This window comes from Pseudorasbora parva, chromosome 3 (assembly GCF_024679245.1).
Source record: "Pseudorasbora parva isolate DD20220531a chromosome 3, ASM2467924v1, whole genome shotgun sequence".
Taxonomy (NCBI): Eukaryota; Metazoa; Chordata; class Actinopteri; order Cypriniformes; family Gobionidae; genus Pseudorasbora; species Pseudorasbora parva.
Window position 1 is genome coordinate 5,104,719 of NC_090174.1, and position 25,497 is coordinate 5,130,215.

The 25,497-nt window shown below is 38.2% G+C and overlaps 2 protein-coding genes across 2 annotated transcripts; one reads left to right on the plus strand and one right to left on the minus strand.

Annotated features, from left to right (window-relative positions):
* The first annotated feature begins 24 nt into the window (after nucleotides 1-24).
* Nucleotides 25-14,361, plus strand: usp39 (ubiquitin specific peptidase 39). The gene is made up of 13 exons (XM_067437621.1): nucleotides 25-184; nucleotides 473-551; nucleotides 636-730; nucleotides 2,341-2,477; nucleotides 4,607-4,759; nucleotides 4,896-5,121; nucleotides 7,331-7,405; nucleotides 7,505-7,572; nucleotides 8,510-8,698; nucleotides 9,285-9,427; nucleotides 10,120-10,255; nucleotides 10,349-10,435; nucleotides 13,423-14,361. Exons 1-13 carry the CDS (start codon nucleotides 133-135, stop codon nucleotides 13,474-13,476), a joined length of 1,494 nt encoding a protein of 497 aa, XP_067293722.1. The 5' UTR covers nucleotides 25-132; the 3' UTR covers nucleotides 13,477-14,361.
* A 119-nt stretch (nucleotides 14,362-14,480) lies between these two features.
* Nucleotides 14,481-24,100, minus strand: sftpbb (surfactant protein Bb). The gene is made up of 10 exons (XM_067437622.1): nucleotides 23,944-24,100; nucleotides 23,520-23,578; nucleotides 21,946-22,020; nucleotides 21,477-21,593; nucleotides 21,211-21,348; nucleotides 17,897-17,977; nucleotides 17,617-17,800; nucleotides 15,820-15,962; nucleotides 15,656-15,733; nucleotides 14,481-15,519 (listed from the first exon to the last, which is right to left on the minus strand). Exons 1-10 carry the CDS (start codon nucleotides 23,996-23,998, stop codon nucleotides 15,490-15,492), a joined length of 960 nt encoding a protein of 319 aa, XP_067293723.1. The 5' UTR covers nucleotides 23,999-24,100; the 3' UTR covers nucleotides 14,481-15,489.
* Between the last annotated feature and the right edge of the window lie 1,397 nt (nucleotides 24,101-25,497).

The following is a 25,497-nucleotide window of genomic DNA, read 5'->3' on the forward strand; positions in this document are numbered from 1 at the left end:
TTAATGTGCTCTCGGCCACCCCGTTTTAGAGCGGAAGTGGACGCGGGATTTTTGTAACACTCGCTGTAGGCGTTAGAAGAGTGTTCATTCAACAGTGTGTTGACTTGAATTTGATTTGTTATTAAACCTAAAATGATTACAGGCGTGAAACGGGAGAGGGACGTTGATGAAGATGAAGAAGAAGGTACATTTTGAGCGTTTATTAGCTGGAATTCGGCTTAAATCTGGAGGCCGTAACGTATTTTCAACGTAGCTGCTAACATACGTTAATGTTAACTATTATTCGCTAAACTAGCGATTTATCTCCAGTATATTTATGTTCCCAGCTGTGTAACACTGATGATAATCTGCTTTGATGTCATGTATTGTATTTCTGTCTGAAAAATCTCCATCATAGCATGTGTGCATGTTTATTAACGTGGACCTGAAAGCAACATGATTTTCATATATCTGGACTTTGCTTAATTTTCAGAAGTGCGTGTAAAAGTCGGTCGTGGTCATGTTGAAGATCGCAGAAGCCGCCATTGTCCATATCTGGACACTATCAATAGGTTTGTTAATATATGAATAATGATGTCTGTTATTGTAACCTTATGTTGCTCTTCTGCTATAACACTCACTCTTGTTTTCATCAGGAGTGTTTTGGATTTCGACTTCGAGAAGCTTTGTTCAATCACTCTTTCACACATTAACGTCTATGCCTGTCTGATCTGTGGGAAATATTTCCAAGGTAAGTTTGACAGATATAATAATAATAGATTTTATTTATAACACACATTTCATTCAGAAGACTATCAAAGTGCAACAATATAGAAACAAACGATCAACACACAAAAGCCTTTCTGAACAGAAAAGTCTTCTGTTCTGCTTTAAACTGGTCCAGGCTCTCTACTGCTCTCAGCTCACTGGGAAGGTGGTTCCAAAGCCGCGGTGCAGCCGAGCACAAAGCTCGGTCTCCGATCTCCCAACACACACACACACACACACACACACACACACACACACACACACACACACACACACACACACACACACACACACACACACACACACACACACACACACACGGTGCAAAGCCTGGTGGTGGGAACTTGAAGAAGCAGGTGGCTGGAAGATCTGAGTGGGCATAGGTGGAGGATTTCAAAGTTCCTGTCGATATGAAGGTGCATGTCCGGTGATGCATTTATGTGTGAGCAGGAGGATTTTGTATTCGATCCAGGATGAAACAGGAAGCCAGTGCAATAAGTGTAGGGTGGGAGTTATGTGATCGTATTTACGGACTCTCATAAAGACTGGCAGCGCTGTTCTGGATGTTTTGAAGCATCTGGATATTTCTGCAAGAAATCCCACTGAAGAGTCTGTTGCAGTAGTCCAGCCTGGTGGAGACAAAAGGCATGGACAAGTTTCTCTGCATCTGGAAAGGTTAAAAGTGGACGGAGTTTGGAGATATTTCGAAGGAGGTTTGGCAGATGTGTTTAAAACGGTCATTGAAGGTCAGCTGGGGGTCAAACTGTACCCCTAGGTTTGTGACTGAGGAGGAGAAAGTGATGACCTGGCCATCGAAAATGAGCTGGGATAATGGAGAGGAGTGGATCTGATGAGGGGTGCCAACCAGTAATGCCTCAGTTTTACTGGAGTTCAGCTGGAGGAAGTTACTTCCCATCAATGCCTTAATCTCCTCAAGACATGTGGTGAGTCGTGACAGAGCTGTGGAGGGGCTCAGGGCAGTTTTGATATAAAGTTGTGTCATCAGCATAACAATGAAAGGACAGACCATGTCTGCTGATGACTGGACCGAGGGGAAACATGTAGAGGATGAATCAGACTGGGCCAAGAACTGACCCCTGTGGAACACCACATGCAACAGAACAGCCTGGACTTGCATTCTCCCAATATAACAACAATAACAATAACGTTATGACTAATTTAACCTGATAATCATGTTAAAGCAGCTGGTATGCAGCTTTAACATGTATGCTGACTATGGATGGAAGTTTGTTTCCACCATGGAATAAATAAATAAAAACCTAGTTATTTGTGACTTTTTCTCACAATTTTGTCTTTTTCGTGCAATTGTCAGTTTATAGCAATTTTTAGTTTATAGCAATTTTGAATTTGTTTCTCATAAGTGTAGCCTAGGAGAGAAACTTTTTAGATTTGCTAGGAAAAAAGTCAGAATTGAGCGAAAGTCGCTATTACCTTTTTTTCCCTTCTGTGGCAGAAACAAGCTTTCATACTATGAGGCCATCTCTATCTCTAAATGGAAATACTTGCACAAGCTAAATGTCTACAATGCAGATTTGAAGGACACTGTTTTGGCTTATTTTGTTTTTGTTTCAGGTCGAGGTCAGAAGTCTCATGCGTACATCCACAGCGTTCAGTTCACACACCACGTTTTCCTGAATCTCCACACGTTAAAGTTCTACTGCCTGCCAGACAATTACGAGATCATCGACTCCTCATTAGAGGACATTACGGTGAGATACGGGTTTCCTTTAATCAGTTGATTGTTAATATATAATTGCTATTTTATTGTACAATCTCTTTGACGTGTAATTATAGTATTGTTATTAGGGCGTTGTGATATTGAAGAAAAATGCAATATTAAAGATATAATGCAATATTCAATATGCGATACTATATTACTATTAGTGTGTAAAATCTATTTAAATTATATATATTTTTTTAAAACCAGGAGTGATACCGTTTATGTGTTTCTCATTCTTTCTGGGAAAAGAAAGCATTGCTACAACTTCTAAAAGTGACCAGCAGTGTTTTAGCAAAAATGTATGTCACAAATCTGACATAATAATAATAAAAAATAATAAAAAAATGTAATGCCAATATTTAAATACTAAAAACTCTTTGCTTGACTTAACAATGTTATGTATAGTTATATCAACCTAAAACTTAACATCAAGAACATCCAGGTAAACAAAGACACCAGGGGCCTATATCATGAAGTCGGATTAGCTGGCTAGCCAGATATGTTTAAGCTTAGTTAGTTTGTGCCAATCCTGAGTTTTAGGAACCATTAAAGTGGTTTGGCGATAAACATAGCTTAAAGCCATAGGAACTTACACAACTAAAATTGGTCCTGCCCTGGAGATTGGAGATTGGACCAATCTGAGATTAGACCAATCTGCTGTGAGTAAAGTGACACACTTCTGAAGCAATAAAAACACTCCTCCTGTTTCTGCTCCAAATTAAAGGTCATAGCAAAAGTTTTTTAAAGACTAAAGTGTCTGGCTTTTAACAATGCTTATTTATAATAATAATTTTGAATGATTTAGATATAATTTATGTAATTATTATACCCTTAATCAATTACACATTCATCATTTTAGTTAGTCAACCATTAATAGGCATAATATAAATAGCCTATATAAAGTCATACCAATAAGCTTTAAAATCAATAAATAAAGTTATGAAAAAAAGCATACTAAGCTTAAATGTTCAATTATCTCTATATATCAACTAAACTAACTTCATACCTTAAGCTTGCATAATTGACGTATAATACTTTCATAGACAGCTCTTTTCTTCTTGCTGTGTAAATTTGTTTAAATTCTTAATTTTTCAATCAAGTAATAATCTGCAGAAGACAGAAATGAATCTCACTGCTTCTCTCGCGAGAAGTGAATCTGTTTCATTGATCCACAGCCTGTGATTGGCTGTTCACTGCGGATGTCACATCACTGATCCACAGCCTGTGATTGGCTGTTCACAGCTGATGTCACAGCTAAACTCTTGAACGCAGGATCAAAGCCTAAATAGATTGGCTTGGTTTTTTCACCTCAACTAATCCTGTAACCATGAGTTTGTTAAACTACCATCATGGTACAGGCCCCTGAACTAGAGGTGGACGATTATCTGTTTTATGTTAATTTATCTTTGTTATTAAAAACAGTAGTCCTCACATGAATTAAATAAACACTGATACATAAAGCTACAAAGGTTATTCAGCCAAGAGCACTGAGTGATTTTTCTCTCGTTCTTCTGTTGTTTGACAGACAGCGGCAGGTTTACTGTATTAGCCGCCTGTCACTTTAAGAGCTAATGCCCGAATCCTATTGACACTCATTCGGTTTCTTTCCCCAACTGATATCGTTCACTTAAAGCATAACTGACTGTGTTTACATGAATACTCATCAAGACACACACAGTTATGTAAAAATGGCTATTTGACAGTTCAAGTGTGTAATAAGACACGAAACAGAACTGAAGGGATCACATGCTTTCATAGAGGCAAGTTTAGGTATGTGTGTGTCAGACAGCAGACAGCACGAGACTGCAAGGAGTTGTTTTTCGCAAGTTATTGCGTTTAATAACAATTTTTTTTTACTTTAAGCAAGACACATAAGTAACAGTTGTGTGCCCAGTCTATTCTCTGCTATATACGTCACCCTAAAACTCATGAGCACTTCACAATGTTGAAGTAGCCTATTAAAATCATTCAGATCTTGCGTGCTGTTGCGATATGCATATCGCGATATGTACATTTGCGATATTTCGATATATTTTGCAGCCCTAATTATCATGTTATTATTGTACCATGATTGTTTAACCCTCTCTGATTCAGTTCTACTTGATTTCTTTGTTTCAGTATGTGTTGAAACCCACATTCACCAAACAGCACATCTCTGGTTTGGATAAGCAGGGAAAGCTCTACAGGGCCTACGATGGCACAACATATTTGCCTGGAATTGTTGGTCTCAATAATATCAAGGCCAATGACTATGCTAATGTTGTTTTACAGGTAAAATATGCATCACATTGTTCATTAAAACTAATTAAAATGGATGGAAATTTTATATGCAATTCAAATACATAAATCTTAAAATTATGGCAATTTTTTTGTAATTGTTCTATGTGACCGCTTGTTTTTTCCTAAGGCGCTATCAAATGTGCCCCCTTTGCGAAACTACTTCCTCGAGGAGGACAACTATCGTGGAATTCGCCGGCCGCCGGGTGACATCATGTTTCTGTTGGTGCAGCGTTTCGGGGAGCTCATGCGCAAGCTGTGGAACCCGCGTAACTTCAAAGCCCATGTGTCGCCGCATGAAATGTTGCAGGCTGTGGTGTTGTGCAGTAAAAAGAACTTTCAGATCACTAAGCAAGGTAAATCACCACACCTTCGTCAATAATGTGCTGCACATACCGTGTACTGGCTGAATGTTTTTCTTAAAGAGGCAGTTCTTCCAAAAATGAAAATTAGCCCATGATTAACTCACCCTCAAGCCATCCTAGGTGTATATGACATTCTTCTTACAATCTAATGCAATCATAGTTATATTAAAGAATGTCCTGGTTCTTCCAAGCTTTATAATGGCAGTGACTTGTCGGATCGCATAAAAGTGCATCCATCCGTCATATAAAGGTGTACTCACACTAGCCAGTTTGAACCGTGCCCGAGTGCGTTTGACTACCAAAGCGTGGTTCGTTTGAATAGTGTGAGTGCTCCGAACCGTGCCCGGGCTCGGCTCGATTAGCCGGCCCTGGTCCGCTTGGAAGAGGTGGGCCAGAGCACGGATCAGTTGGACTCGGGCGCAGTTCACATGCAGTGTGAGCGCTAACCGTGCTGGAGTCCGTAATCAAAGCTGCAAAGTCCTTGCTGCACTTCAGCTGGTACCTTGCAAACCTCCTCATACGAGCAGCACGATTACGTGAACATTTTCGCGCCACTAAGGCGACACATCTGTTTAACAACAGGCTGTGAGAGGGCTGTGGACCAAACGACACAAAATTATCCACAAAGAAAACAGAGCGATGGACTCCATTGTGTTCAGAGAGCGCCGCTCTTCCTGTTTATCCCGAAACCGCCGCACCTTAATGACGTAAGCGTGCTCCGACACGAATGCTGAAACCCGAAACCGTCGCACCTTAATGACGTAAGCGTGCTCCGACACGAATGCTGAAACCCGAAACCGTCGCACCATAATGACGTAAGCGTGCTCCGACACGAATGCTGAAACCCGAAACCGTCGCACCATAATGACGTAAGCGTGCTCCGACACGAATGCTGAAACCCGAAACCGTCGCACCATAATGACGTAAGCGTGCTCCGACACGAATGCTGAAACCCGAAACCGTCGCACCATAATGACGTAAGCGTGCTCCGACACGAATGCTGAAACCCGAAACCGTCGCACCATAATGACGTAAGCGTGCTCCGACACGAATGCTGAAACCCGAAACCGTCGCACCATAATGACGTAAGCGTGCTCCGGCACGAATGCTGAAACCCTCCTATATGAGTGCAGGCCAGCGGGGGAGTGGGGAGGGGGGACAATCGTACTCGGGCCCGGTTCATGGCAACCGTGCCTAGTGTGAGTACACCCTAACTGCGCCACACGGCTCCGGGGGGTTAATAAAGGCCATCTGAAGCGATGCGTTTGTGTAAAAAAAAAAAAATCCATATTTAAAACTATATAGACTAAAATAATGAGATTCTGGCAGTAAGCAGTACGCAAGTATGTTTTTTACCTGTTTAGAAAGTCTTTCAAGGTTTAAATTTTGTTTGTGTTGATTTTAATTTAATTCTCAATTGCTCTGACTGCTTTATTTAATGTTTTCCTCCCTTTGTAGCACTTAGTTTTTCTTTAAAATGTAAAGTGCTTTATAAATAAAATGTATTATTAAGTCTTATCTCTATTTTGATATCAGAGAACAGGGGCTTGAGTTTGTTGGCCAGCCTGATCCATGAGAGGTACATCTTGTCAGGGGTCACTCTTTCAGCGGAAGTTGACTTGTGTACCGCTGGAAGCTAGTTGTTTTAGGCTATAACGTTTTAAATATGGATATTTTTCTTACACAAACGCATCGCTTAGAAGGCTTCAGAAGGCCTTTATTAACCCCCCGTAGCCGTGTGGCGCAGTTATATGATGGATAGATGGACTTAAAAAATGACCCATCTTTTCACTGTCATTATAAAGCTTGTAAGAGCCAGGACTTTTTAATATAACTCTGATTGTATTAGATTGTAAGAAGAATGTCATACACACCTAGGATGACTTGAGGGTGAGTAAATCATGGGCTAATTTTCATTTTTGGGGTGAACTATACATTTAAGCTGGTATCTTAGGTTCTAGGTTGCATGTTTAAGTCAGAAAGTGGTATAGTAGTATCGACTTCCCTTTCAAGGAAAGTCTGTTTACTCGGTCCCCCTCGATGGAAACCGTGTTCTTAGGGGCACTGTGGTGCGATCGAAAAGGGTACTTTCACTTTCAAAGTGGCAGGGGCTCAAGCCCTCTTTGCACGCCACTGCTGTCATTGTCATAAAACAGGAACTTGCACTTTTTAAACCAGTGTTGTGCTGTTTGCCCTCTAGGGGACGCTGTTGACTTTCTGTCCTGGTTCCTGAATGCATTGCATGGTGCTCTTGGTGGGACAAAGAAGAAATCATGTGAGTTTTGTGTGATTCTGATGTGTTTGTGCTAGTTGGTCTCAGTCTTCAATCTCAATCTTCTTAAGTACTAGGTGAAATAATTTTTCTCTTCTGCAGCCATACTCACCAAGGTGTTTCAGGGGTCCATGCGAATCTTCTCAAAGAAGCTTCCCCATCCAGATTTGGTAGGTGTCTGCTGGACAGTTTCTTACTGTAATCTGATTTGTGCTTGCTAAACCATTTAAAGGTGCACTATGTAGTATTTTTGCAGTAAAATATCCAAAAACCACTAGGCCAGTTTTATATATTTTGTTCAGTTGAGTACCTACAATATCCCAGATGTTTCCTACTATTTGTAAATTGTGAGAAAATTGCTATTTTAACTAAGGACCGGGACGTGTCAGCATAGCGTCTGAGGAAGTCGCCTGTCAATCGCGTCATATCTGCGTTACCCTCGGTTTCGGGTTTTATTTAGCAGGAGCGCTTTACTCTTAGCAGTGTGAACAAGTGAAAGCACGGAGTAACGTCATAACATCATTTTCAACACACTTAAATGTATCTAATATGATAAACAGAGCTCAATTACCTCAAAATCATAACCGGAAAAGCGGAAATAGTGTGGACGCCTGGCGTCTGTGTCCCGTCCCGGAATAATAAAAATCCCGGTGCTCGCGAGGCGGGTATTTGTGTAACAATCGCTCCAGCAGCCGTGCTCAGCTCCACAACACAGCTCCTGCTGTGCTTTACACTACAGTAACGTTAATAACCGCATCCATGAACATGATTTCTGCCCGAGTCCTATTTTCCGCCGGCTGTGAGGTGAAGACCACATGTCCCAAGATGCTGCGCTCAAACTTTGCATCATCAAACTATGCATTTGTTTTGCCTAGGTGCCCTCCAGTGGACGGAAAGTTGCATAGTGCACCTTTAAACAGTTTAGAAGACCTTTCTGTATTATTTACTCATACATGAGAGTATGGGCAGGGAATTTTTGTGAACAATGGTGAGCTGGTGTCCAACCAGTCTTCAGAAAGAGGACAGAAAATGCTGTATTTGCAATGTCAGAATAGATAAATGGTTTTTATTTATGGTTTCTTAATTGTCCATCCTTGTTTTTCCCAGCCTGCTGAAGAGAAAGAAGCCCTTCTCCTTAAGGAGGAGTACCAGGAGGAGATGTCCGAGTCCACCTTCCTGTACCTGACCCTTGACCTGCCCACCGCACCGCTCTACAAAGATGAGAAAGAGCAGCTCATCATTCCTCAGGTTCCTCTCTTCAACATCCTGGGCAAGTTCAATGGAAACACTGAGAAGGTGTGCATTTACTTCCCCCCCCCTCAGATTCTGAATTATTTATTCTTTTGTTTTTTGTTCATTATCATGAAACCTTATGTGTGCATTGTATGTTCTCATGAATAATTGTCACCTCAGTTACAATGCTGATCGGTGTATAATATATGATCGGTGTACATAGCTTTACTCTTTTGGTAACACTTTACAGTAAGGTCTCATTTGTTAACATTAGTTAATGTATTAACTATCAATGAGGAATTAATTTGTAACAGTATTTGTAAGCGCATTACGTCACTAACGTCAACAAAAACAAAAAAATGTTGATTCTGTTTTAGCATGTTAAAATAAACATGAACTAAGATTTAAATGCTGTAGAATTATTGTTAATTCTTAGTAGTTATGAAATCTTATTACTAAGTGTTACCAATTTTTGTTATGTATATTTTCTCCTGCTTGTTTATTTGTCCCCAAATGTTGAAGCACTAGTCATGCGAGGTGAATGGGACCGTTATTATGATTAATGGTTTTTGTGAGGCCCCTTTCAGGAAAACCCCTGATATTGAATATTCTACTTATGTATAATTAACTTTTGACGTTTTTGTCACAGGAGTACAAGACCTACAAAGAGAACTTTCTGAAAAAGTTCCAGCTCACCAAGCTTCCCCCATACCTTATCTTCTGCATCAAACGATTCACAAAGAACAACTTCTTTATCGAAAAGAACCCAACAATCGTCAACTTCCCCATAACGTATGTGAACGCCTTTGCTCAGGATAAATTAAGTTTAGACTCTTTTAGGCCGGAGACACACTGTAAGCGTGGCGTTTCTGCTGCGTGTCAGCCGCGGGGCGGCTGCCTGGCGTTTTCTCTGTCTTTGCACACCAGAAGCGTGTCTGACGCGGGGCTGCTGCTGCTGGGAAGCCCTATACTTCATGTTAAATATAACTATATTGCCTATTGATACAGCAAAGACAACGTCGGCAGTAGCCTATTGACCATACATATGGTATTGACAGCAAAATAGGCTACAGAATATTTCGTTCTGTATTGACAGGTTTAATATTTCAAAATCGATAATTATGTTGTTTTTTATTATTACAAGTAGGCCTATATCTGCATTTATGTTAACCTAAAGACTTTCAAACATGAAAATGCCATTTATTAATATGTATTCGTGTCAAAATGGCATATAAACATCTTTTCCTATGCTATTTTGCCTAGAAACGCTTCCAACACGCTCGCGTGTCGCGTGAAAAATGGGCGTCTGACGCAGGCAGTATGCAAGCGCTAATCGGTTAACATGGGAGCCGAAATAAAAACGGACACTTCACGCAGCCGAGACGCTCACGGCACGCTTGCAGTGTGTCCCCGGCCTTAGACATTTCTATATTATCTGTGAATGTATTTTGAAATGTTCTTGTGAAAACACTCATACACAACAGGAATGTTGATTTGCGCGAGTACCTCACGGAAGAGGCGCAGGCTACTGAGAAGGTCACCACTTATGACCTGGTGGCCAATGTTGTTCATGATGGAAAACCCACTGAAGGTTCCTATAGAATTCATGTTCTGCATCATGTGAGTGTCACCAACACTTCATGCCATTCAAAACACACTAGCTTTGTTATGGGGATGTTTTGTATAATACGTCTGCTTTCTAATGTTTGACAGGGCACAGGGAAGTGGTATGAGCTTCAGGACCTGCAGGTGATCGATATCCTTCCACAGATGATCACGCTCTCAGAGGCCTACATACAGGTTTGCTACTTATTCCTTCCCTCTGTTGTTTGGCAATAAAGTTGAATTAGATTAAAACATGGCTGAGCAGGACGTTTTAGCAAGTGGATATTATATGAAAATTGCATTAAACTTTCTTTCGATTGTCCACTTTAAGGCCCCGATATACAGTCTTGTTCAAAATAATAGCAGTACAATGTGACTAACCAGAATAATCAAGGTTTTTAGTATATTTTTTATTGCTACGTGGCAAACAAGTTACCAGTAGGTTCAGTAGATTCTCAGAAAACAAATGAGACCCAGCATTCATGATATGCACGCTCTTAAGGCTGTGCAATTGAGCAATTAGTTGAATTAGTTGAAAGGGGTGTGTTCAAAAAAATAGCAGTGTGGCATTCAATCACTGAGGTCATCAATTTAGTGAAGAAACAGGTGTGAATCAGGTGGCCCCTATTTAAGGATGAAGCCAACACTTGTTGAGCATGCATTTGAAAGCTGAGGAAAATGGGTCGTTCAAGACATTGTTCAGAAGAACAGCGTACTTTGATTAAAAAGTTGATTAGAGAGGGGAAAACCTATAAAGAGGTGCAAAAAATGATAGGCTGTTCAGCTAAAATGATCTCCAATGCCTTAAAATGGAGAGCAAAACCAGAGAGACGTGGAAGAAAACGGAAGACAACCATCAAAATGGATAGAAGAATAACCAGAATGGCAAAGGCTCAGCCAATGATCACCTCCAGGATGATCAAAGACAGTCTGGAGTTACCTGTAAGTACTGTGACAGTTAGAAGACGTCTGTGTGAAGCTAATCTATTTTCAAGAAGTCCCTCTGTTAAAAAAAAAGGCATGTGCAGAAGAGGTTACAATTTGCCAAAGAACACATCAACTGGCCTAAAGAGAAATGGAGGAACATTTTGTGGACTGATGAGAGTAAAATTGTTCTTTTTGGGTCCAAGGGCCACAGGCAGTTTGTGAGACGACCCCCAAACTCTGAATTCAAGCCACAGTACACAGTGAAGACAGTGAAGCATGGAGGTGCAAGCATCATGATATGGGCATGTTTCTCCTGCTATGGTGTTGGGCCTATTTGTCGCATACCAGGGATCATGGATCAGTTTGCATATGTTAAAATACTTGAAGAGGTCATGTTGCCCTATGCTGAAGAGGACATGCCCTTGAAACGGTTGTTTCAACAAGACAATGACCCAAAACACACTAGTAAACGGGCAAAGTCTTGGTTCCAAACCAACAAAATTAATGTTATGGAGTGGCCAGCCCAATCTCCAGACCTTAATCCAATTGAGAACTTGTGGGGTGATATCAAAAATGCTGTTTCTGAAGCAAAACCAAGAAATGTGAATGAATTGTGGAATGTTGTTAAAGAATCATGGAGTGGAATAACAGCTGAGAGGTGCCACAAGTTGGTTGACTCCATGCCACACAGATGTCAAGCAGTTTTAAAAAACTGTGGTCATACAACTAAATATTAGTTTAGTGATTCACAGGATTGCTAAATCCCAGAAAAAAAAAAATGTTTGTACAAAATAGTTTTGAGTTTGTACAGTCAAAGGTAGACACTTCTATTTTTTTGAACACACCCCTTTCAACTAATTGCCCAATTGCACAGCCTTAAGAGCGTGCATATCATGAATGCTGGGTCTCATTTGTTTTCTGACAATCTACTGAACCTACTGGTAACTTGTTTGCCATGTAGCAATAAAAAATATACTAAAAACCTTGATTATTCTGGTTAGTCACATTGTACTGCTATTATTTTGAACAAGACTGTACTTCAAGAGAAAGTGAAGAATTAGCGTGACGTTATTTTCAAACTAAAACAGTTCATTTCTGGAGTTCGATACAGGTTGCCAAAGCAAACTTTATGGAAACATTTGCTCTGGCTGGTAAACATATTCAAACTACTTTTGGTCTGTGGCGATGATGTTTTAGATGGGTGTGGCTCTGAGGCTTTTGAGATTTTGTGAAAATCTTCTCCAGTTAATTTCTTCTGTTCAGTCAGTCGAGGTCAGACACAAATAAAAACATGAACACTGGAGAGCCGCTTAATAGCAGAAATGGAAGCTGAAAATCTAATCAAAAGTGAAACTGACCCTGTTTTTCTGGCCCTATGTTAACATGTTGGACCATTTGGAGAACCATTATGGTGGCTAGTTCCTAGAACTACCCGGTGCAAAAAACCCTTATAAAGAATGCACATTTCTTTTCAAATATGTTTGAGGAAGTTTTTTCAAGTACAGTACTTTTGTGGATTTTTATTATTAAATCATAAGAGAATGGACACTGTAGTCATTGCAATCCCTGCAAATGTTTTCTGTAATTTATTGCGATTAAAAACATCTGTTTTTAAAGGTTTTTTATATTGTAGTTTTTTTTTTTGTTGTAAAATCGATATTTCACAATTACTCTCCAAATTAATGTAGAAACAACTACAATACAGTATATTGGAAATATCACTGATACTAAAACTGCTACTGATGTCTCTGAAATCTTTTTTCTTTTTCTTTTTTTAACATTGATTATATAGACATTCAACATTACAGTATTTGTATTTATTTATCCTTTATTTTTCCAGGAATGTCCGATTGAGATAAAAAAAAAAAAATCTCTTCTCCCAGTTACTCCTGATCAAGATGTCCTTAATAATTAAATAGTATAATTAAAAGCTATATCAATTTCAAGTGAACTTAAAATTATTTTCACATAAATCCCTTATTATAAATATAATATTTTCCTGTGGCCTTCCTACTGTAACATGTAGGAAAAATACAGAAATTGAATAGTTAAAGTTAAAATTGAAGTTATCAAACTGTCTCCACTGTATAAATAGAATAACTCCTTATTAAAGGTACCATTTTCTGTTCTTTGATTAACATTAAAGACAAACTGCATTAGTCACTGCTTTTTCTTGAAGATCTGCCGCTGCAATGGAAATATTGATTTTGAAGCATCACCATCCAGCATTATTTCACGTAACTCTTCTTTTGCAGATTTGGAAGAGACAAGATAAAGATGATGGAGCAGAAAGCCATACAGGGGCATAGGATGCCCAACAACGCAGCATTGGTGGAATGAAAGTGAAATGCATCGTTCCTGTTTGGGCCTGAATACAAAACACCAAGTGCTCTGCACTGGAACCTTTTCTTCAAGAATGACTAGATGAGTGAAAGCAGACATTTATCTTAACCGGATAGTTCACCCCAAAATCAGAATTCTCTTATTTGCTCACCCACGTGCATTTAAGAAATTAATCCATCTCTGTGACTCCATGTATTGCCATTTGAATGGCTGAAGCTTGTTTGATGCTTGAAAAACCAACACAATGCAACCCCAGTGGATGAATATATGTCTTCTGAAGCCAAACAATAGCTGTGTGTAAGAGGAAAAACTAATGTTTAACTTTACATATCGCCTATAAATCAATGCTTTCAATCTACTGTCATACAAGTGTTCTTGAGAGTGATGTTGACACCACAGCATTGATTTATAATTTAAAAAATCTAAAATATTAGCAGTTTTCTTACACACACATCTATCTTTTGGCACTGGAAGACATCGATTCATACACTGCGGTCGTATGGATCACTGCCACGATCAGTGTGTGGGTTTTAAAGTGTCAAACAAGCTTAAGCAATTCAATGGCATTATATGGACTCTGAGATGGATTAATTTCCTAAAAAAATTTTTTTTTTTTTTTTTAATCTGAAGATAGTCATATACATCGGGGATGAAACAAGGGTGAGCAAATGAATTTTTATTTTTGGATGTACTGTCCCTGTAAATCCTGATGTTTCATTTCATGTAAGGATGCTAAGAAATCTGTAAGGTGAATGTTATTTTAAAAATGATTTTTGGTTTGTTTGTGACTGTTCCTGTGCCTGTGAAGTTTGGCGGTTCAGGAGACCTTTTTATTAAAGTTTCTAAAACTATATACATTGCATTTCATTCGGCTCCTTACAATATAAGTATTATGAATAAGCAGCTAGACCAAAACCTCCAAAATTAAAGTAGAAACTTTAAAGGGTTTTAGAGCTGCTCGAAATTTAAATGCAAGGCAAGGCAAGTTTATTTATATAGCACATTTCATACACAATGGCAATTCAAAGTGCTTTACATAGAAACTAGAAAGGAATTAAAATAGGGATAAAAATGCATAAGAAAAAGAATACAATGTAAAGAAAATTTAAAATAACCAAAGAAAAGAACAGGTAAACTAAAACAGTTGTAAAAAGAATTTAAAAAATGATGCATAGATCAGGTGCAATCAGTAAAATCTCCTTGCTTTGAGTGAACTCTTGGTATTTCTAACTGACTTGATCCTGCTGATCTGAGTGATCTATTGGGTTTGTATTTAATCAGCATATCTGCAATGTATCGATTCCTAGCTCATTGAGAGATTTATAAACAAGTAGGAGTACTTTAAAATTGATCCTAGATGTAACTGGAAGCCAGTGTAAAGACCTGAGGACTGGTGTGATATGGTCATATTTTCTGGTTATGCAATTGAAAAAAGTTGCTTATGGGATTGGTGGTGAAGTTAATAATAGGATGCATAGTGTTCTCATACAGCATTACCACAAACAACAGTAAAACATTTTGACAGATTTAAAATGTTTTAGATACGTTAGTGAAGATGATTGTAGAAGGCCTTAATTTGAATAGTCACTGTTAAGAGTTCATTATTTTTAATTGCCTAAAGGTGCTTTTCTCTCAATTAACTGCTTCCAAATGCCTTAAAATACACATTTGAGTTTATTTCATGCATCATCTCAACACAAAAATGAGGATGTAATGGCTTCATATAATGTTACACACAATGCATACCATGTAAAAATATCCTATAGGAACAACACAGAAATGACAGGAAGAAATTATGAAAGGTTATATTAAAACTGTCTGGTAAGTAAAGGTCGTTTAAAGCAGATTTAACAGTCAAACTTTTCTATTCTCAAAATTGCCCTTGATTTTGTGTGTGAAAAGGAAGTGGAAACAAATAGCTTGATCATACAAAACAATTGTCGCTGTTCTGATTTGGAGTCTTATTCGATGGAGTGATTTCACTTGTGTCCTCTGCAAAGGTAATCATCCTGTTGACAGAACATAAAAGTAAAGTGTTACTTAATGTCAGAATCTCTTGAGTCTCCAGCCCATTCAACACCCCCAAAGTAAAGTCTTTTAAAAAAAATGAACCAATTAATGGTGATAAACTTAAGCAGTTATTACCTGGCATGCAGTGATGGATGGCTGTTTTCCATCACTCTTCAGAAGCCTGTGACCATGAAGCTTCACAAACCCTTCACACTAGGATTGAACATGGAGGATTTTCAGTATTTTGCACAGATGTTTGTAAAAGTCTTGTTCTGGTGTATTGTGCGTGTGATCATTACTTGAGGAACAGCGTTTGGGTGGAGATGGCAAATCTTCCGGAGCAGGTCAGAGGTCTGGATCTCGGTTGCATTGTGACCCAGATGAAACTGGGAGAGGACCGCCAGTATCTTACAGGAATCGCAGTCTGTTTGCGCTGTGGACACTAGAGAGGATGTGAGTAATTCAAATAAAGAACAATCGTAGTCATTTACAAACAACGATTCTTCAATTAGTTCTGGTCTGAGTCAGTGTTCTCAAACCTTCCATGGCAAGCACCACATCAGAATATCTGAACATTATCACAGTCACATTAATGATATCGATTATGGTCCCAGCTGGGCACAAATCTTTGGAGGTTCCCACTAAAGGCCAAAGTATATGTTTTTTGTCATTGGCATAGTCTGTTGATGTCCAAGTGAGGGTATCTGCAGGTTGGAGTCTGCACCTTTCAGCACATCCATTATTCTGACCTTCAGCTAGCCCTGTCTATGTTTTTTTGTGCCCATGCATGTACAAGTGATTTGCATGCTATTAACGGGGTTCAAGCACACAAGGCCTTTAGGCACATGCAAAAATAGGTATGCTTTCTTTAGCAAGCTTGTAACCACTTAAATCATTGATGGAAATGACCGTTTATGGGCTTTGTTTATGGCCTGATCTCCATAAAAGTCTGCATGCTTGTTTAGAATCATGTCGTATGTCCTCACCTACTTTTGGGAAGCTTCGTTTAGGATTTATAGGCTTTTTGGTATATTTGTCCATGCCCATTTTCTAAATGACCCTGATTTAGCTATCCAAACGGTAGAAGTTTTTAGTTTTTTTGGTAATTATTGACCTAGAGAGTCCAGAGAATTGTGCTGTACTGGTTTTAATGAGTTTGGGTGAAAACCCTTGGACTAGTTCACAAGTAGGTTTTTGAAATCTCCAATGTTTAACAAACGATATGATTGACAGAGATTGATGTAAAGAGGTAAAGCTGCTCAGAATGAGGAGTTTTATCCAAGTCTGCTGCACTCATGTTGAAAACTGAAGCCAAAATGTCTTGATCCATCTCGAAATGACAGTTTATATTTATATTAGTGCTGTCTAATCGATTAATTGAGACACAATCTCATGAGATTATTTTACAAAATGGTGATTAATATTAATTTGTATGATGTGATTTGTATTTGGTTCATAGGCAGATCTAGCCTAGAAATCTAGACGCACCCTAGCAGCAGCAAATCTAATCTGTCGCGAGTGTCGTCTAGGAACTCTCAATACACTTCTGAGCTGTAAATGCCAAACTCTGGTCGGGCCAATCACATCGTGTATAGAGTCGGATGGGCGGGGCTTAACATATTGACGGCCAAGTTGCGCTGCGTGCTTCTAGTAAACACAGAAACTGGCGAACGGCGGTCTGTCGAATCAGCTTTGACCACGACTCTGGAAGACTTGGAGTTAAGCTTTTCTCTGAGAAAAGAACAAAGAACGGCACTGAAGTCATTCTTAAAAAGGGAAGATGTGTTCGGACTTTAGCCGACCGGATACGGCGAATGTTTAATCTATCAGCGAGCTCTGCTTCACCTTCGTTGCTCTTGTTGGTGTAGCGCTATCCTATCGTGTGCAGAGGGAGTTTGAAAGACAACCGTTTATCCGCCCCTCGGATTGAGCTGTCTATGGTGAGTTTCCAGACCAAACATCTTAATGTGGGTCTGGCGGTCTGGCCTGTCAGGCTAAGGCAGATCATGACTAGGTCCCTGATCTCATGAGCCACCAATTTGCCAAAACGTAAAACAGTAACAAATTGTTGCGCTGATGCCATTCCCACTACTTACACAACAGCGGTGTCTCAGGGAAGAGACACAGACCCAGTGCGGTGCAGATGGCATGTGGAGGGAGAGAGGACATCAAGAGCTCGATCAGCTTCTTTGCATATGTTTCTACGAAGGTGTTACACATGTCCTTATAATGGCTAGGCAAATGATCACAGATCTTCTCCAGAAGGTCCTCTATCATCTTCTAAAACAAGACGGACAAAATGGAAAAGCGTTTAATATTCAGTGTTTTTTCTAATAAATTAAATTATGAACATTAACTAGTAAAGATGTGTCTTACTTCAGTTCTCTCTTTTGGCAACATGCTCTCTAATTGCTTTATGATGAACAGACAGAAGGTGCAGATGGGATTGATTTGAACCTAAGAAACAAAGCAGAACTTGAGTCATGGCTATCATATGTTGAGTTATCCATGCATAAACATCAGAAAAGAGCTTTATCTAGTGGGTTTTAATGAAGACTTAAATGGGGTAAACACAGCCTGATCTGCCAGTGGTTTGATTTCGCACTGCAGCTCAGTCTGGAAACCTGAACATTCATTTCTACTGCTTCTGTTACACTTTTGCAGGAACCAATCACAGACAGATAGAGAAGCGATGGATCAATGCTCGTTGATCACACCTCTTGATGTCTGATTGGTTGAAAGACTATCCAATTGCGTACGGAGTCATTTGAATTATGCTTGATAATCACTCCTCTTGTGCAGAAGAAAATACAGGAGCAGACTCCCCAGACCAGTGTTCAATCTTAAAACACTGAGTTTGGTCTGGTGATAGCCAGACAAACTCAAACTAGTAGCATGCTCTCAAACGTTTCCTTTTCAGGTTTAAAGATGCTTTAATGTACAATGACTTTTGTTTTCCAAAGAAACAAATAAATATTGAGTGTTTACCAACCAATCATTAAATAAGTCCAGCTTGTTTGCATTGCGCTTTTCACAATAGGCTACACAAAGCAGCTTTGCAGTTAAAGTTTACTATAACGTAATGACAAAATGATAAGTCCACATTGAGCAGTTGCATAGAATAGTTTATGATGATATAAATGATCAACCAGATGAGATTTGCCATACAGTAAATATCCATGTTGGGAAAGTTACTTTTAAAAGTAATGTACAATATTTTGTTGTATCAATATCTGAACATGCACCGTATCAAAAGAAAGAATAGGCGATGTTTTATTCTATCGTCATGTATTCTTTTTTTAAAAACACTTCAATGTGGTAAAGTTTCATAAAAAAAAGCAACATTTTGAACAAAATATTGAAAATATTGCTTTTATCAGTTGTTTCTGCTTCTTTTTCACCAGTGTTTTGATCTGGAGATTAAAGGATTACTTCACTTTAAAATGAAAATTATATATTGTACTAACCCCCATCTCATCCAAGATGCTCTGTGGTGTGTCACAGAGCAGTACAAGATGAGCAATTTAGGTTAAATATCATATCAATTTTATTTGTGTTTTTGAAAATGGCAGATGGTTTTGCGAGATTAGACCGTCAGCTGGGATCATGCAGAGCCTCTGAAGCCCTTCCTTTCAAACGGCCTTGATTTAGACATTCAACATTTTTGTTGCCATTGAAGCCCATTGTGTGAAGAAAAATTCTGAAATGTTTTCCACAAAAAACGTATTTTGATTTCCACTGTCCATCTTGGATGGCATGAGGGTGAGTAATTTATCAGGAATTTTTCATTTTGAAGTGAACTAATCTACGCTTTCAGATGTGTAGACCATAGAAGTAGACGAATAACACGCTTGGGCTGAAGCCTAGGGGTTTTAAATATGGGGATGAATAAACAGGAATCGCAATATTGCTTAAATGTGAAGATTAATTTAAAAGGGGCTATGATTTAAAGGTCCCATTCTTCGCGTGTTTTCGAAGCTTTGATTATGTTTACAGTGTGCAATATAACATGAGTTCATGTTTCGCGTGTAAAAAACCCCAGTATTTTTCACACAATTTACTTATCTGTACAGCGCTGTATCCTCTGTCCTAAAAACGGCCTGATGATTTCCTTGTTCTATAAAGTCCCTCCTTTAGAAATACGTAACGAGTTCTGATTAGGCCAGCGCTTCCCGCACTGTGATTGGACAGCAGCTTAGCACGTTGCCCGGAAAGGTCCCGCCTCTTATCATAACGTGTAGATACGCGCGCTCAATGTTATTGCAAAAATGTCTATATTGCCTTATCAATTTGAGTCGGAATCAGACCCGGAGAATATCAAAGAGGATCGATTACAACCTGCTCAGGAAAGACTTTTGCTGGATGCTTCAGAATGGTGAGCTGTCTATTCAGGAGTTTAAACTGATCATTACAAACACCAACAATCGATGGTGTCTGAATGAATTACTACACTTTTATATGCTAAGTTTTTCGGATTAGTTTCAATTACCATCTAACGTTAGTTAACAAAGCTAAACAGCATTGCACTTTGTGTCACGAGTTACATAAACTGTTAAACGGACCAACTTAAATAATAAAATACACTTACCGGTTGTGGTCCATAAACAAACAAAGTGGGAACTGCGTCATCTTTTAAGAATAATCTTTCTGCGAATCCGGCATTAAACTGATTGAGATTGAGGAAGCAGTCCTCAGCACAATGTGCTGCACATAGTTTTAAATTGTGATTATAATTTTCCGGAACCGAGTTAACCATAAACTGTAGCCATTGATCTCTACGTACATCGTCCGTGGGAAGGCCAAACAAAGGTGATTTGACTCCGGGATGAAAATAACAGCGTTTCAATGGCATGGCGACAAACACACTCTACAAAATCAACGCTAACTATTCTCGACCTGCGAGAGCAAAAGGACAACGCCCCCGAATTTTCATGTTCTTGTGGGTGGAGGGTTAGTCAACAAACGGTTCTAGTGACGTCATTCCTGAAGGAAGTGCAGGGCTGTAGTCCAAAGCCGCTCGCTGTAGGCTTTGAAAGGGAACTTCTGTTAAATAAAATATCTCGCTTGGCATTGAACTTTGAGCTTTATAATTTTACACGTATTATTTATGCTCTAACAGCAACATTACACACTAACTAAAATTTGAAAGATGGAATCGCAAAGAACGGGACCTTTAATTACTTAAACACTAGCACTGCATGTTTTAAAGTAAAGATGCGGTGCTGTTGCTCGTTCTTCGTGCTCATGCTTTAGAGCAGTTTGCAATCTTCAAATAACCCAGATTTATTCCAAGTGAATATTTTGATCTACTGCTGATGAATAATAAATATTTTGTATATTTTTTGTTATTTATATCATGGAGCTGTATATCTGTAACCTGGCATTTGAAACGTTTTGATGGCGTTTTTTTTTTTTTTTTTTTTTACACTTGTGTATTGTGACAGGTAGTCACACTGTAAAAAATAAAAACGGAAAATATACTGGTCATTTTCTGCCAGTACATTATCCAGTAATTTTATGTAAATTTCCGTTAAGCATTAAAACACAAACTAATGCAATGTGTAATTCAAAATACAGGTAAAACACCTGTCATTAACCAATACGGAAAATTCCTTCATATTTATACAGTACATTGGGCCTTATTTTTACGAACTTTTTTTACAGTGCAGAAGTGGCGTGGAAAATTATACCTCGTGACTTGTTCCTCTTGAAGGTTTTGCATAGAGCAAGCCGTGCTCGTTCAGGCCGACCATAAGCTCTGATGGCGCTTTTCTCTCAGACCCGACGGCACACAGTCCCAACATTGAGCATATGTCACCATTTTGATTCTGTGACGAGAGTAAAACATCTGGTTTTCAGTGCCACAGTATTATTCATGTAAAGGAGATATTGCTCATGTTTATATATTTTAAGTATTAGATACTTAGTCAAATAGGGATGATGGAGAAGTACTCACTGCAAATGCACTGAAATATTTGATGACCAAATGCACATATGTCTTCGCTCCATCCATACACAAAGGGATGACGGGGTGTTCAGAACAAAACTTGTCCAGAGCATTTTCAATAAGATGCTGTGAAGAGGGAACAATTTAAGATCAATATCATTCATAACAATGAGTTTAATAAACGTGTCTTTTAGTTGAAGCTTCTATTCAAAAAGCAACTTATTAGGAACAGAAACCACGTCACTAAAAAAGAAAGTGGCATAAGAAAGTGAAAATAGCTTTTTAGTTAGAAAATAATGTATCCACTTCTCCACGGATATGACCAGACTAAGGAGTAAGATTATGTGAAAAAGGAGGTCAGACAAAAATGTGTGAATTATTGCTATGAGACTGTTGTACAGAAGGTGTTTCTTGCATAAAGAAATTACATTTCAGTAATATCTCAGTATTTGGAAACATCACACACACACAATCTCACCTGAGCGTCTTGACTGGAGAGCATTTCTGCCAACAACTGAACCATCTTGTTGCAGTCGCTGCACATGTTGCTCATCTAAAGGATGATGACAGTGGAATTTAATTAAAAATAAGATTATATTCTCTGAACTAATTTAATGTAACATGAATAAAACCTTTGATCACATTTGAATTTGGTACATTTCAGTGCTTTGTTTGTTAGTCTGCATGGTAAAGTACACGAAAGAATGCTGCACACCATGTGATGAAGTTTCTAACACAAAACCACAAACTCTCACAACCTCTTTTCATGGGTTGTACGGGTAAAAGACAAAACTATCTTAAATAGAAAGAAGGAAGAGTACAATTACCATATTCTCAGATCTTGTTTTAAGGATCACACTCAGATTTTAGATGTCGATATGATATTTTATTAATCAAAGGGAGGCAATTTCCCACAACTTATACCATATACTGATTAGTATAAGCTTTGCCAAATGGAGCAGAACCTGCGAATAATTACAAAAAAACTGACATTTTCCAAAATTGAACCTTTTTTTAAACAAAGTAACTAAGTAACGCAGTATTGAAACACTACTTACAATTTAACAATTGACTAAGAAAGGCAATACTGAAACTCTGTTTGTGACAATAGCAATAAGAAAAAGTATAACTTGCAAATAGTTAATAAATATGTAATATAAATCAGAAACAACTTGTAGGTGATATACAGACAAAAACAAACATTAACACACAGGGTATACATGCAGAGATTCAAAATGGAGAATTAAACTAGACCTTTGATAAATCTAGAAGAAGAAAAAAAACTTTGTCAATTTAGTTGATTAAGTGTACGCTATACGTTCCTGTACACAAGTTTCATTTCCAGCCAAATGGAAGAAATCTCTTCATACTGTAGCTCCGATGTTACAGTATTTGACCGAGAGAGAAGAAAGAAAAAAACTGGTAATCGGAAGTTCACGCTAATGCCAGCTATAGCAGCAATACTGAGAATTCAACGAGTATTTGCATTGTTTAAGGATAGTTGACCAAAAAATTACATTCTGTCATCGTTTACTCGCCCTCAAGTTGTTCCAAACCTGTATGAATTTCTTTCGTCTGCTGAATTTTGAAGAATATGGCTAACCAAACAGTTGATGGACCCCATTGACTTCCATACTATATTTTTTCTCCATACTATGGAAGTCAATGGGGCCTATGTTTGGTTAAATAAAATATAATATCTTAAAATTAAAATATCTTCTTTTGTGTTCATACAGATTTGGAACAACTTGAGGGTAAGATTTTTGGGTGAACTGTCCCTTTAAAAGCATCTGTTTCCCTTCTGAAGCCTATTTTAATATAATATTATATATTAATATACATAAAATTAATATTACAGATGTCAAAGTAGACAAGGTGTATATGCTGGCATGGGAGTATATGAAATAAATAAAACATGGGATATTAAATGGGATAGTTTTAGCATACTCAGAACAGTGTAAAACTTACAATTGATCCACATATTTTTCTCTTCATCTGCATAGTTTCTGCTGTAAATGCGTGTGGTATTTTCCAAATGTCCTCTTAACTCACCATGGGAAGGCTGGATGTTTGCGGTGCTGTGGCCCGAAGGTCTACATTTCTTGCCCATCCTATAGAGAAACCAGAGCACGTAAAGTATTTCTAGCTAATAATTGACTTAGAAACAGGATTCCAGGAAATTTGCTGTCAGTTTTACAAAACAAAATAAAAGAGCTCATTTAAAATCATCTTAATTAATTGTATTTAACGTAATCCTAAACATTTAAAATGCAAGGAAAATATAACATAGGCAGCTTTTATTCTGACTAAACTTAACTGTGACCTTATACTATTTTCACATTTTATTCTTATATTCTTGTTGTATTTGTATTGTCTGTGTGCAGTGTAGCTTCAGCATCAGCTTCAGTCTGTGCAAGCACACTTGGCAATAAAGCTCTTTCTGATGCTGATTTAGTTAACATTTAAACTCTCTTACCTGAAGACAGGGTAGAAGTGAAGAGAACAAAAGTGAGGAAGGCAGAACGCATCATGTTTATTCAGAGCTCTGGATTGAGAAGTGCTGTCTGATAGAGCTGAGCTGTCTGTGTTCAACTGGTGAGCTGCCCAAACGTGTTAACTGTATTTTGATGAGGAAGTAGCAATAGTTTAATCACCAGACCGCGACAGTCTGCCTGAGTCGCCAAAAGCACCTAACCCTCAACCAAACCCTGCTCCTAACGCCTAATGTAAGAACATGTTCACACAATGAATATTACTCAGTGCTTTAATTACACTGTAACAATGACACCTTCAAATAAAGTATAAGCAAGTGTAACAATCTAAGCCTTTTTGCAAGATTTATGCATTTCAATTAATAGTAAAAATCCATCAAACTGAATTGAATAATCCGAAACTAGAGCTGAATAACATATTTTGTATAAATCTTAAACTTAATTTTAAACATTTAATTTAGTTTTATTATTATTTATAAATACGTATGAAATGGTCCGTTCCCTTGTTCCATTAAGATTTATACAAAATGTTTTATTAGGCTCTAGTTTTTTTTTTTTTTTAACTCATTTACAATTCTTATTTCATAATATGATTTATATGTAAGGTTTATTGGATCCAATTTGATGGATTTTTACTATTAACAGAAATTCATACATCTTGAAAAAAGGATAACTTTTTTTTTCTTTCTTTTTTTTTTGAGAGCAGATTTCCAAAGATTCAAAAGACCCTATATAGTTACATTTTGCGTGAACGTTTTAGGGTATATGTTGTAAAAATATGCTGTTTTTACTATTTCGCAATTAGAGGATATAGTTGCAGTAATAAGCCAGAGTTTCCAAGCTTAATATCATGTATAAGCCTTATATACGGTGCTTGAAAGTTTGTGAACCCCATGGAGAATCTGTGAAAATGAAAATAAGCCCATGATTTACTCACCCTCAAGTCATCCCAGGTGTATATGACATTATTCTTTGAGATGAATACAAGAGGAGTTATATTAAAAATGTCCTGGCTCTTCCAAGCTTTATAATAACAGTGAATCGCAGCCCAAAATGTGAAGCCTAAAAAAGTGCATTCATCCATTATAAAAGTAATCCACACGGCTCCAGGAGTTAATAAAACACCTTCTGAAGAATGTGTAACGCCACTCACAGTTCAAAACGCTTATATCCTTTAATAGTTTGAGTCCCTTATTTGTTCGGTGAAAAGACAGATCTCAAAATCACAGTCACTGCTGGAGAGAGTTCAAATATGCAAAAGATGCTGGAAAACTAAAGAGTTTGCAGGATTTTTCTGAAGACAAACATGAGACCCAAGAACAACCATCACAAAACACAAAAAACAGCCGTGGATCATCCAGGCAAGGACAGAAACAAGGTTCATAAACTTTTGAACAGGGTATATTATTTTTGTCTTGTAGACTACATGGTAAATGGACTGCATTTATATAGCACTTTTAACAGACCCATGGCCATCCAAAGCGTTTTACATCTTCACCCATTCACTCTCTCATTCACACACCAACGGCAGAGTCAGC